Below are 14,501 nucleotides of genomic sequence, written 5' to 3' on the forward strand. Positions count from 1 at the left end.
ACACAGTGCTGGAATAACTTAGCAGGTCAGGCAGCATCTCTGGAGAACATGGATAAGTGACTTTTCAGGTCGGGACCCTTCTTCAGACTCCAGAGATGCTGCCTGAAGCGCTCCAGCTCTTTGTGCCTTTTTTTGGAAACTAGCATTTGTAGTTTCTTGTTTCTATCATCAATGCAAACTTGTGAATCTAGCATCCTTTTTTGTTGGCTGGGCATGTTTAACCAAAGTTTATTTAAAAATTAGCAAAGCTTTTGATAATAAAGTATCAACAGGCAGCATTGTCCTAAAAGGAAGAGATGGAAACTAGCTGAAATATTGTTTAACGTTTTGATCATCACTTTGAGAAAATTAATAATAGATTGAGAATATTTTAGAAATGCAATTCTTCAACAACTGCAATCATGCATAATAAACTACAATTATCAGTCAGCTACAATTGTCTGCAATGCCTCAATTATCAATTAGAAAATTGTGACATATTCGATTCTCATGACATCCAAGGCAACTACCACTTCTTTTGAGAGGTCATGGTTATTGTCAACAATTATTTAGTCCCTTTAAAGAGAAATGAGATAAATGATCAGGCGACATACTCCAGTGGTGGTGGTTGAAGATGAATGTTGGGGAACACTGCCTGCTCCTCTTCATAGAAGAGACATGGAGTCTTTTACATTATAACTAATGGGAAAATAGATATGAGCATCTCACGCAACATAATCCTGACCATGGAGAATGGTTTCAATGCTGCTCCCTAGTCACTGTGATTTGGAAGTGGGGAGGAGTAAAGCTTACTGGTTGCATTATTCGGAATGAAGCAGGCTTCACAATCTTTCTCCACTGCTGTGAACAACAGTTCCACAAAAGCAAAGTGGGAGATAGTACTCATTATTGTGAATAGCTATTGCATTCATGCTAAATTAGCTGGAGGTTAAGCAAAGAATAAAACAGTGGCCCAACCACAAGTTACAAATAATGTGCACTGATGAGAATGATTCAAGAAGTTAGAAAGACTGGTAGACAAAAATGCTGGAGAAACTCAGCGGGTGCAGCAGCAGCTATGGAACGATGGAAATAGGCAACGTTTAGGGCCAAAGCTCTTCTTCAGACTGATGGAGGGAGGGGGGGGACTCCCCGCTGAGTTTCTCCAGCATTTTTATCTACCTTCGATTTTCCAGCATCTGCAGTTCCTTCTGGAACCATGTAAATCATCCCCTGGTAAGGAAGAATGTATTGCTGTGACATTTTTCAATGCCCGATAATATAAAATATTTTGGCTGATTGTTGGCACATTTACAGGATACAAACGATACAGATAGCGATGAAGACTCTTCAGAATGTAATCAATTATGACCACAGCGAAAGACCACAACAGCCTCAAGTTCCTCCACAGGAGCTGGAATGAACTTTTTTAAATTGACTTGTTCCTCGTCGCAAAGCTGTTCACCATTTGTAAATGATACCATTGCTGAACACATCTTTTTTTAATAGCACCATGAATAATTTTATTATATAGAACACTTATCATTCGCATTAATAAAATTCCAGAAAATATCGCTGTCATTAATTAGTGCAACTTAAAATGCAGCAATATAATGGATGACAGACATCTCTAGTTCTTTTTGTACATGATCCATTTCATTCTTTCAGACAACTCCCTGATGAGTACGGATTAATCGGGTAGTTTCAAGAAATGTGGTAAAGATTCAAAACAGTCATCACTACTACTGAGGAGCGGGCGGTGTTGCTCAACATTCATCATTAACCAACACCACCGGAGCATGTCGCTTGCTCATTTATCTAATTTATCTTTAAAGGCACTAAATAAGTACCAACAATAACCGTGTCCTCTCAAAAATAAATGTTTGTTGTTTTGGATGTCTTGAGGATTGAATATGTCATCACACCTGTTGCACTCCAAGTCTGAGGGAAATGTGGACTCCAGACTCTGCCACAGGTGAGGTAAGAGGTGCTTGCTGGAGCAGCTGGAAGGGTTTGTTACCAGGTTCCCCCTGCCTGTCATTAATGCTGGGCTTCTGTGTGTTCTTGATGAGTATAACCCCATATTCTCAGTGCCGGCCCCAACACAGCTCCCCCATTTTCAGCTGCCATGGGTCAGGAATTATGAAGACCCGGTTGAGTTAGAGGCAGTTTCACAATAAGCTTGCCATCAGGAATGAGATATTCAGGTATGTCACATTTCCCCCTGATAAATTTGTACAAGATTACCAGGGTCATTAGCATGGAATGGGCACACTACAATCATCACTGCTCCTAACCTGGAAGCAATGGATGTGGCCAAGGAGGACATCTTCTCAATCCTTGCGGAACAGAAAACTGGGCTAGCATTTCATAGGGATATTACCCCTGGATAACTTCAAGGAAGCTTAGAAAATAAATGAGTCTTCATGTTAGGGATACTGGCCTGGGAGTGGATGCAGGTTCACTTATCCTGCCAGTGGATTAGAAGGGCTTTAGTTCAGTCTGGAAATACAGCATGAAAATACTGAGTCCATGCTGATCATCAATCACTCGTTCACACTAGTTCTTTACAATCCCACTTTCTCATCCACTCCCTAGAGGCAATTTACAGAGGCCAATTAATCTACCCAGAACAAACCCAGGTGGTCACTGGGAGGACATGCAAACCAGGCAGACAGCACCCAAGGTCAAGATTGAACCCAGGTCTCTGGCGTTGTCCAGCAGTGGCTCTACCAGCTGTGCCAATGCGCCACCCAGATAATTTTGCAGAGATAACGTGTACCGAGGTACCGTGAAAAGCTTTTGTTGCATTCTAACCAGTCAACGGAAAGACAATACATGATAACAAACGAGCCATCCAAAGTGTACAGATACAAGATAAGGGAATAACGTTTAGTACAAGGTAAAGCCAGTAAAGTCTGATCAAAGATTTAAAGTAAGAAACTAGACTAAGTGGGACCCATTGGGTCCCATGTTCACACGGGAGGGCTGGTCCCCAACGCAATATTCCACCTATCCACTAATTCCAATATTGGTGGCCAGTGTGGGGGGGGGGGGGGGGTGCTTTCTGGAGCGCTAGTATGAGTGTTGTGGGCCAAAGGGACTGGTTTCCAGAGGGCTAGTATGGACATTGTGGGCCGGATTTATTATTGGGCTGGCAGCTCAGTCACTCAGGCCTGGTGGGCTGGCAGCTCAGTCACTCAGGCCTGGTGGGCTGCCAGCTCAGTCACTCAGGCCTGGTGGGCTGGCAGCTCAGTCACTCAGGCCTGGTGGGCTGACTGCTCAGAAACTGCCAGAAACTCTTCCCAAAACAGGTGAGAGACCGTGAGAGAGAAGGGGGAGAGGGTGGAGAATCAATTTTAGACATTTTTCATCATTTTCTGCAGATCACAGCAATGAAGGAGCAATGTCTATCCTTGCCTGGATCTCAGAGGGAGCCAATGAAGGAAGGGAGAAAAATACTGGGGTGAGGTTTAATACTTGCAGGGGGAATACTTACCGATGGGCCGAAGGAACTCCTCCTGGACTAGTACAGGCCTGGTGGGCTGAAGGGGCCCTTCTAAAAAAAAGTGAAATCTAGGTGAAAGGCACTTTTTCTGGACTTTTCCTGGCCTGGCCTGGCCTGGCATGGGCCTTTGGGGCCAAAATGCTCTCCTGGGCTAATACAGGCATTTGGGGTAAAGGGGACTGGTTTCTCAGCTAACAGGGTCCTTGTGGGCCAAAATTAGTGGTTTCAGGCAGGCCAAACAACTCATTTCATTTCATTTCCATTTCAATTTCAAGCACAGGGCAAGCCAAACAACTCATTGCATTTTCATTTCATTTCCATTTCCGTTTCAAGCACAGGGCAGGCCAAACCACTCATTGCATTTTCATTTCATTTCCATTTCAGTTTCAAGCACAGGGCAGGCCAAACCACTCATTGCATTTTCATTTCATTTCCATTTCAGTTTCAAGCACAGGGCAGGCCAAACAACTCATTGCATTTTCATTTCATTTCCATTTCCACTGCAGTTTCAAGCACAGGACAGGCCATCAGCTCAATGCATTTTCATTTCATTTCCATTTCCATTGCAGGTTCAAGCACAGGGCAGGCCAAACAGCTCATTGCACTTTCATTTCATTTCCATTTCCTTTGCAGTTTCAAGCACAGGGCAGGCCAAACAGCTCATTGCATTTTCATTTCATTTCCATTTCCATTGCAGTTTCAAGCACAGGGCAGGCCAAACAGCTCATTGCATTTTCATTAAGGGCTAACAATCATTTATTGCAAGTACATTGCAGACTCACAGTTCAGTTGATTCCCAGCTTAGAATCACAGTTGTGGCCTCTCCCTCGTGATCTTCCAGAATGGCTGACTCATGTCCAGGCATCCGGGGTTTTATAGTCCTACCCCCCCCACCCTCGGAAGGGGCGTTACCTTCATCATGGTGATTGACAGGCGAGACGACCAATCAGCTGATCTCAAGATTTTTTAAACACTCATAACTTTTTTATTTTTCATCAATCGGAAAAATCCTCGGGGCTGCCTCAGCGGAGGAGGACTGTCAGTAAGATGGCCAAACATCATAGTGATATAGGGTAGCGTTTTTTCTAAAATCAATATTCAGCGCAGACAGAAAGTGGTCAAGATGAGACTTTTAGTTATCTAGATCGATGTTGCTGTAGGAGTGGAGATTTAAAAGTGTGGACCGATTGTAGTATGTGATTGTAGATCTGTTTCTGTGGCAAGCACGCAAATAGTCTCCTGGGTTGGGTGCCATCTTGGAAGCATCTGAACTCTCTCCCTCCACGTCCTCCCCTCTCCCCTCAGCTGTGTTGAGTCTGGAGACACAATCTTCCAACACGCTTTTCCTCAGATGACCAGGGATACTGCCATTGTTCTGAAGCTTGATCTTCATCAAAAAGGTTCAAAAAGCCACACTGAATACAATGCAATAAATTTGTACTAATGTTGTGAACCCTGGCGCTAAATTCAGAATGGAACATTGATGCAGTAGCTCGATGTCCCACAACCAGTAATTAAGCTCTGTCCATGCTTTAAGCGATAACTTAACAAATATATAAAACATTGATGTACAATTAGGTCTCGTTTATGATTCGGCAACAATAATATTTCTGCACATTTTCAGAAAATGGAGACCTATAGCAGGTCTCCACTACATCCAACCTTTCAAAGTCTCAATCTTCAGATCTTTCTCCTTTATACTAATTACACACTCCATAAAGTGTTTATTTTTGCTAAAGCATTATTATGTTTAAGTGTGACATCAGATGCAGGGGAAGGGTAAATGTTTGTAGCCTTCGTGCTTACCTTAGCCTTCCCAGTGCTTTGCAGAATGTGTACCAACGCACAAGCCATCTCCTCCTTACTCTTCACGCTCAGCACAGGCTCCAGCACCGTGCACAGGAGCATGTAGTTATTTGTGATGTACTCAGCAAACTCTTTGTAGAGCTCCATGGGGAGAATGCTCATGCTCTGGTAGCGAGATTTGATTCGAATCATTGGACCCGCTGCTTTGCCCTTGCTGGGATTGGGCACACTCACTGGATACCATTTCTCCAGGAACTGTCGCCCCGTCACAGTGGCAATAGGAATATTCACCAGACCCACATAGTTATTCTTATCTTTCTTTTTCTTCTTATCGGTCTCTTTGTACAAGTGCACTGTAATGTTCTTGAGTGTGGGCAGGTTACTGAATTCAAAGTGCTCTCCCCAGAAAACGTTGTCAGTTTTCAGCTTGCAGGTAGTCCGTGCATACAGCGTGTCATCCAGGCAGAGTTCACAGAAATACTTCTTCTTGGCTGGCAGATCCTTGGCTTCAATAATCCACAGTTTGAGCAGATTCTCCACTCGTCTGCTGTTATCCTAAAACAACACAGGGAAAGATTCAGTTCAGCAATCCCACATGATCACTGTTGTTAGGATCTCTTCCGAGTCAACTTAACACTATTATAAACATTCGTAACTTGCAACTAACGAGTTACCATACTCTACAAAGGTAATTAGTTTGATAACTTAAAAACAAATACCATTTTTATTGACAAAATATGCTTCCTGACATTATTCTTCATTGCAAAGTAAAATGAACCACACAGATTTTGCAGACCTTGGTTAACCATCTGGTTAACCTGCACTAACTTACACATAAAGAGAGACACAAAAATCTGGAGTAACTCAGCAGGTCAGGCAGCATCTCTGGAGAAAAGGGAATAGGTGACGTTTTGGGTCAAGACCCTTCTTCAGACTGAGCCGAAACATCACCTATTCATTTTCTCCAGACATGCTGTCTGACCCACTGAGTTACTCCAGCTTTTTGTGTCCATCTTCGGTTTATACCAGCATCTGCAGTTGCTTCCCACACAGTGTGCTTTTATAGTCTGACTTCTATTCAGCAACAGTCCCCGCCTTCCTCTCAGCCTCCCTGCTTCACAGCTAGAGTATTAGGGCAGCGATGTAACCAGCAGTGGCGGACTGGCCAGGATGTCAGCTTGCCCGATGGCAAGTGGGCCCCCTATATCAAGTGGGCCCCTGATGAAGTGGGCCCCCTTTGTCTCCTGACAACCAATATTTTTAGACCCAGTCCGCCACGTGCCATTCCTCTCCTGTGGCTTGGCTGCTGCCTGAACACCTCTTGGAGTCAGCACAATCTTCAGCAGGGTAATTAGAGATTTGCAAACCCCAATACAATGTCATCATTCAAGACAATGTATAAAGCGTTATTAAGTTTCTTTCCATTTTACTGCTCCACTGCAAAATCTCTTCAAAGTTCTCCTCTCTCTGAAGGAAGATCTGGGTGACCCTCTCTTACTCTCTCCTCGATTCCTACTGCTCTTCGACTAATTTATCTCCAGACATGGGCTAACAGATAAATCATTCTTTACATTAATGAATGGATTGCTAGGAAACCTCAAGAACCATTAGATAGTCACAGGTATGGAAGGAACTTCCCCGAGAAACACCAGTCATCCTGTTAGATCCTCCTGTTGCAGTCTGCTCCCACGAGCAGCATTGTTCCTACTAACCCACAAATGACCAGATTTATTTCATTTGGTTTCACTACATTTCAACGAAGCAGATGGTCATGCCAGCTGCGTGCTAATGAATATTTAGTTGTGAGCTTGTTGCGGTAAACCACAATCGCATCCAAGAGCCATGAGTTCGCATGTTGTCAGCATTGAGGGGTTGCGGGAGTGCAGAGTTGCTGGCCTGACATAGCTGGGGGTGGGCCTAGAGTGTGTGGGCCTGAGTGTGTGGTCTGAGACCTCTTCCAAGAACTGTTAGATCACAAGGGTGGAAGCTCCCTGGTTTACAAATTTGCTTTTATGCAAATTCGTTTTTGTTTTTTCAAGTTAATAATAACGTTTCATGGTATTCATTAATGACTGGATATTTAATTAGTTTAATGAAGATAGATTGAACGGTACAGCATGGAAACATACCCTTTGAGTCCACGCTGACCATTGATCACCCATTCACATTCGTTCTATGTTACCCCATTTTCATATCCACTCCCTACACACTTGGGGGATTTTACAGAGGCCAATTAACCTGCAAACTCACATTTGTTTGGGATGTGGGAGAAAACGAGCATCTGGAGGAAGCTCATGCAGTGACAGAGAGTACATGCAAACTTCACGCTGACAGCACCCATTGTTAGGATCAAACCTGGGTCTGTAGTGCTGTGAGGCAGCAGCTCTACCTCTTTATGGCAGTATCAGGATGATTACTCACTAATGTATAAGGATGATAACAAGTGTAGATAGGGCAATATTGTCTGAGTTACCATGGAAAATAAATGTTTCTGACTTGTGGTGAAATTGGCTTACAGACGGCTCAGGAACAGACGGCTCAGGAAGGGAACCCTAATGCAGCTCCAGGGACTGTGAGTATTGGATGCAATGTGGGATGAGAGAGGGAGAGAGTAGACGATGCAGAGACTACAGGGTGGGGTTGGGCATACTCGAGGGGAGTACTAATTCAGTCTAGACTTTTAACTGCTTGCTTCGGGATGCTCAAGGTTGGTTAAAACCATTGGTCTCATTTCCCCTGCGAAACTCCAAAAGAAGGTTGCACAGGGATGACATAATTTGATGAGAGCCTTGTATGGAAATTGCATCAGACATCAAAAACATGCCTCAGCCAGATAAGTGCCTGGCTGCATTTACTAAATTGGGATTAAAGGCAATTGTTTTGGAACACTGGTTAAGGCATACAGTACTGTATTACAAGAGGTGTACAAAACTCATGCTGTGGCATTAAACACTAGTTCTCATCTACACCTGATGTATCTTAATCAGTAATTGGCCTTCAGGAAACTAAATGAAAAGTGTCATCAGTTAGAAATGTAAACACGTCGAATAATTGCAACTTGGGTAACATTTTACATTGGGATCAGAGCCAAGTGCTTTGATGTGCATAACATACACGCAAGACTCATTAGGGAAGCCAAACATTTAAATTGGGGTCATTACAAAAACTATTTTCAAAAAGATCCTAAACCATGCAAACTTATCTCCTCACCGATGGATAGCAAGAATTGCAGGCTGCGTGAGTGGTTCGTACATGCCTCCAGCCAGTGTTATCACTGGTGTTCGAAGGTTGCAAGGAAAGCTATCTTGCTCACATTGGATGATGGGGGGGGGGGGGGGGGGGTGGGGAAGACCGGGGCAATTACTTTGCACACTTTAACATGTTGAGCACCTGATTATGTTCAACCGTAACTAAACGCCTTCACTTTCTGCTGCAGTTCAGGTTTGCTCTACACAATATCACCTCGTCAAAAATTATTCAAATTATGAAGCCATTTGGCAGTATGCCAGCATTTATTTAAAATCTGCTTCACACAGCCGATGTTGGTGAAGCTCAAGGGGATTTCAAATAAATTATATCAATGCTTTAGGAATGACAAAACAATGGTGACGTCCAACTCAAATCATTTTCTGATACATCTGGCAACAAAATGAAGGTGGTTTCAGGGAAGGCAATAAAAACCATTGTCCCACCAAGTCCACACTGGCCATCAGTCACCCGTTATCCCACTTTATTATCCTACACAATGGAGGCAATTCACAGAAGCTAATTAACCTACAAACCTACACGTCTTTGGTAGGTAGGAGAAAACCAGAGCACCCAGAAACATAGAAAATAGGTGCAGGAAGAGGCCATTCGGTCCTTCGAGCCAGCACCGCCATTCATTGTGATCATGGCTGATCGCCCCCAATCAATAACCCGTACCTGCCTTCTCCCCATATCCCTTGATTCCACTAGCCCCTAGAGCTCTAACTCTCCCTTAAATTCATCCAGTGATTTGGCCTCCACTGCCCTCTGTGGCAGGGAATTCCACAAATTCACAACTCTCTGGGTGAAAACGTTTCTCACCTCAGTCTTAAATGGCCTCCCCTTTATTCTAAGACTGTGGTCCCTGGTTCTGGACTTACCAGAGCCCTATACAACAGCAGAAGAACCTCTTTACTCCTATACTGAAGAAACCCATGTGGTCAAAGGGAGAATGTGCAAACTCCACACCGATGGCACCCAAGGTCAGAATTGAACCCAGGTCTCTGGCGCTGTGAGGCAGCAGTACCATGAGCTGTACTACTGTTCCACCCTAAATTACTGCCACTGTGTGATATCATTGCTTTGTTTGAAAAAATCTTATACTACTCCTTTCCCAATGTTTAACCAAATGTTAAACAACTGTTAAAGCTCTGTTCGCAGAGTAAAACGTGCAACCTAAATGGACATTATTACTGCATCTGATACCAAACTGAACACAGTTGAAGTGTTATGAAATGAAGCAGCAAAACTAACACGGAAAGTATGGTCATAACACTCTGTGTGCAAAGAATGTTGTACAATATGCAATTGGAAATCAATCCACAATTTCAAATCCCAAAACATATAATAATGAAGCACTGATTTCTATTCTGTTCAGTTAGATTATCTGAGATAGACTCAAATTCCTATTAATGGACAGTTTGTGTTTATGTTTTATCTCAGCTCAATGTTCTCAATTTGTTCTTGTTGCAAAAGTAGTTTGCATTCAAGCAAACACAACCGCATAATCTGGCAGAAGGAAACATAAATTATGTCTGCTTTTGCTGTATATTTTCAGTGATTGCAGATTTCTTTGACCATAATCAGGTCATAATCTGACTTCTGAAGACCCTCTGGCCATGAGGTGAGAGGTCGCTAATTGTTAAAATGGAAGCGAAGCAAAAGAAAGGAAATTATAGGCTGGTTAGTCTGATTTCAGTGGTTGGAACGTTTAAAGGCTCTGGGCCTGTACTCGCTGGAGTTTAGAAGAATGCGAGGGGATCACACTGAAACCTACCAAATAATGAAAGGCCCGGATAGAGTGGATGTGAAGAGGATGTTTCCAGCAGTGGGAGAGTCTAGGGTCAGAGGGCACAGCCTTAGAATAAAATGATGCACCTTTAGAATGGAGATGAGAAAGAATTTCTTTAGCCAGAGGGTGGTGAATCTGTGGAATTCATTACCACATGGCTGTGGATGCCAAGTCATTGGGTATTTTTAAAGCGGAGATTGCTAGGTTCTTGATTAGTACGGGTGTCAAATGTTATGGGGAGAAAGGCAGGAGAATAGGGTTGAGAGGGAAAATAAATCAGCTGTGATCGAATGGCCGGGTAGACTCGATGGGTTGAATGGCCTGATTCTGCTCCTATGTCTTATGGACCACGCACTTCACTTCCGCCTGGAATTATATTCCACCATTGCACAACGCTACATTCTACATGCTGAACCTGGGGTGGAATCATCAACTCCTGAAATAATGATACAGCTACTGGCACACTCACAAATCAAAATGGCACGTGCATGTCAATAGGAAGGGTGCAGGTTGTTTTATTAAAGCACATTTTGAGGAGCACAAGCATCTGTGTAACTCTGCAGACTTGCGTATGAAACAAAATTGGGCATCCACTGAAATCAATGACGACTGGCTATTTATGTTCTCCACCAGCCTTGCATTCATTGCCTCTGGAGGCAAATGGCTATATTTGACAAATTATGTGTGTAAAATAATCATTCTGAGTGTTTGACTGGAGAAAGGATGAATATGGGCATCAAGCAGGACATAACACAGATAAACAGTGAGAAGATCACTGTTGAAATTGCCAACTATATATTTACCGTTGCTTCCATGGAAATGTATAACTCAGTTTAAACAAAACACTGACAGCCCGATGCGCTGTTCTATGCAAAGCTCAAAAAACACACATTGATATGGAAAACAGATGTAGAAGGCAGAAACATCTTTGAACATTATGAGTCCATTCTTTTACCTTATTTGGCTGCACTGCACGCCTTAAATTTTCCATCCACTTATCTCTTTCTGCGACTGAACGGCATGAAAAACATTTGCTGCCAGTTGAAGTTGTCACCTGCAGTAAAGAAAAATACATTTCATTCTAGTATTTTAGCTGTAATCCTATCTGTAAAAATCCTATCTGCACAAATCAAATCTCCGCATTCATTTGAAGTGATGATTAGAGCCGACCTATTTCCCCACACCTCTGTCTTGTCACTTTGGAGAGTTTCAGATTTATTTCTGTAGCTGACTTTATGATTTGATGTGGAATGCTACAGATGGACACCAGAACCATCAACAGGGGAACTGATTAACCTCCTCAGGAATGAATCCCTGCTGCAAATGCGCAATGGGGCAAGGATAAAATCATATACATGATGCCAGAAGGCAAACACAAATGATTAGAGATGATTAATGTCCACTTGGAGACAAATGATTCAAGGTAGAGCCATACCACAAGAAGCAACACCTTGCGGTGAGAGTACCCAGAGAAGGCACCAAATTTTTGGGCGTTAGCAACAGTCGCTTAGGGCACCTAAAGCTCATTATGTCATGTCAAAATGACAGCAAGAGAGTGAATGTGATTTTAATGTGGAGGAAAAAAATCCCTCAAAATATGGATTCCTGTAATTAAATATCGACCCGATTCGCCACCCATTGAGTCTGAAGAAGGGTCTTGAACTGAAACGTCACCCATTCCTTCTTTCCATAGATGCTGCATGTCCCGCTGAGTTACTCCAGCTTTTTGTTTCTATCTTCGGTTTAAATCAGCATCTGCGGTTCCTTCTTACACATATGCAGTTGATTAATGGGTTTCCCTTCATTTTAAATTAAAATGGACAACTTCATGTTTAGACTTTCATCAGTCCTTCGGTGTATTTAAAGTGTTAAACAGATAGGGAACTGGAGTGCATGGTCACCTCGACAGTGCCAAGCAGAGGCATCACGGACAATGCATCTTGAATCCATGCAGTATTGCAAATGGAATTAATAGTGCTATATAACATGTTGAAATAATAAACAATAGATCTTTTGTATATTGCAGTATGTCCTTGGCATGAAAAGCTTCTAGACAATGTCAATTCATGGCATTCTCCAAACTGATGGAATGGACAACTCCTCCAAAGGATGACGGGAGGAAACTGATGGCTTCACCGCCCCATGCCCTTTGTCATATTATTTTAAACCTAGTCACCTCATCAATAATATTACATGCAGCTGATTGTAAATGCTATCTGTGAATGCAATTAACTCACTCCATTCAACAGAGAAAATAATGTACAATCTGGGATGCTTATTAATGTGCACACAATGTTATAATGTATTACCATAATTGGCTATGCATAAAAATGGTCTGAGGAGCATAATCAGCAATGAAGGAAAGAGTGTAAGCAAGAAATTAAGGTCGGCCCCAGGTTGTTTTACATATTTTTTTGCATTAATGAGAGAGCTGGAACAGAGGATTGATTTAGGAGATTTGAATATTAGCGAGTATTAATGTAATTCATTATTTCTGTGATACTCATCCACTCTTAATACAAAGAAACTCATAAGAATTTGCAGCAGTATGAAACAAATAATGGTGCTGGCGTTGGGCCAATCGATCCTCAGCACTTCCAACTTCAACATTATTGTTCAGGAAGCAATGCAGGCACATTTTATGGCCATCAGAACTCAATTCATAGTTGGTCAAAGGCTCGGGTGGGTCTGTCCACATGATGTTCCCACTTTACTCATGTCCTTGTTTATATCAATATGAAGGAATTCAAAGGGGGAATAAATATTTGTAAGAGGTTACTTCTGTGAAACGCAGAAAAACAAATCTAAATAATTCATTGTGTCAGTAGGAATGGGCTGGAGCATAAAATAAATGAGATCAAAGTTGAACATTAATTTATTTCATATAATCTAGAGATGGTCTACTAAAAGGCTGCAAATCTGGTACAAATTATCTGTGTATATTTTCAGCAAAAGGCTATTTAAAACTTCCCTTCCATTAATGTTAGGTCTACCATATGTAGGAAAAAGGATGCTTTGATGCTTTGAAATGTTATAGCCAGCAGCTGGCACTGGTGTGAGCCAAGTTACCGCAAAGAGATGAGACTGTGCATAGAATATTTACGTAAATTAACAAACTGTTGTGGCGTTTTGTTGCATTCAGATGTCAATTTTTAATGTAGGATTCTACTGGAAATATACATCTGCCAAACACGAATAATTAGATTATTTGTAATATCAGTCTGAAGATGGGTCTCGACCTGAAACGCCTTTGCTTCTTTACTCCTTTGCTCCAGAAATGCTGTCTGACCCGCTGAGTTACTCCCGCTTTTTGTGTTTATCTTCAGTGTAAACCAGCATCTGCTGTTCCTTTCTATACAAATAATTTATCAACTGTTTCAATTAGATTGCTTGATTTTATTACCAAAGATTTTCTAAAGTTCTTCCCATTATCTGACTATTAGGATAAAGATGGTTCTTTTCCTATACGTTGATTGGAAATGTGGTGACAACATTTAATTTGTTTAGTACATGCCACACACAGCACTGTTTTAGCAGGCCAAGACCTCAACCCACGTTCCTTCAGGCAACATAGATTGTCAAATTAGTTAACTGTGCAAGGAAAGCATTTACATTTGCCCTACAGAGGACTGGTTTTGTGCCAGCTGCGGAAAGGTGAAGAGGTTAGACTATCTTGCCTTTGGAAGATGAAATGCCTGTCACTGAAGAAAAAAGGAAGAAGTATTAAAAATTTGAAATGAGATTTACTCCTTGCATACGTGAGAAAGATAACGAGCAACAAAAGAAGTGTTTTAATGAGGTAGTTTTTCTTTTATGAGCATATTCACCAGCTTTAAGTATTTTCTATAGAAATTACTATCTTGAACGTTCAACCTAACTATCAGTATTGGATGTGGAAAGTCATTCCTCATTTAAGTGATCCTCTTGAATTGATTTATGGAATTAAATCCCTTGAAATCAGTAAAACTACCTTAATTTCAGTGACCAAGGCTTATTTGAGACTCAAATCCAAGACATGAATCAACAGTGTCTGCAATGTCCACTATTGGCGAACAGATTCTTACTCAGGAATACTGAGAAAATGGACATGATCTCCCTGCAATTTCATTTAGCACCAATTTTCTTTGCCTGTTAAATTAAAATGCAATATATAAATACCATTGAAAAAAG

General features: G+C 41.9%; 1 protein-coding gene across 6 annotated transcripts in view; it reads right to left on the reverse strand.

Moving 5' to 3' along the window:
- The window catches only part of LOC116990966 (DAB2 interacting protein), a 649,973-nt gene that overhangs the window by 107,660 nt on the left and 527,812 nt on the right, over nucleotides 1-14,501 (reverse strand). For all 6 annotated transcript variants that reach the window (XM_033049168.1, XM_033049169.1, XM_033049171.1 and 3 more), the window contains 2 exons: nucleotides 11,287-11,385; nucleotides 5,294-5,848 (listed from right to left, as the gene is read on the reverse strand). In XM_033049168.1, coding sequence (XP_032905059.1) covers nucleotides 5,294-5,848; nucleotides 11,287-11,385 — 654 coding nt within the window. The remainder of the gene's footprint in view (nucleotides 1-5,293; nucleotides 5,849-11,286; nucleotides 11,386-14,501) is intronic.

This window comes from Amblyraja radiata, chromosome 32 (genome assembly GCF_010909765.2).
Source record: "Amblyraja radiata isolate CabotCenter1 chromosome 32, sAmbRad1.1.pri, whole genome shotgun sequence".
Classification (NCBI taxonomy): domain Eukaryota; kingdom Metazoa; phylum Chordata; class Chondrichthyes; order Rajiformes; family Rajidae; genus Amblyraja; species Amblyraja radiata.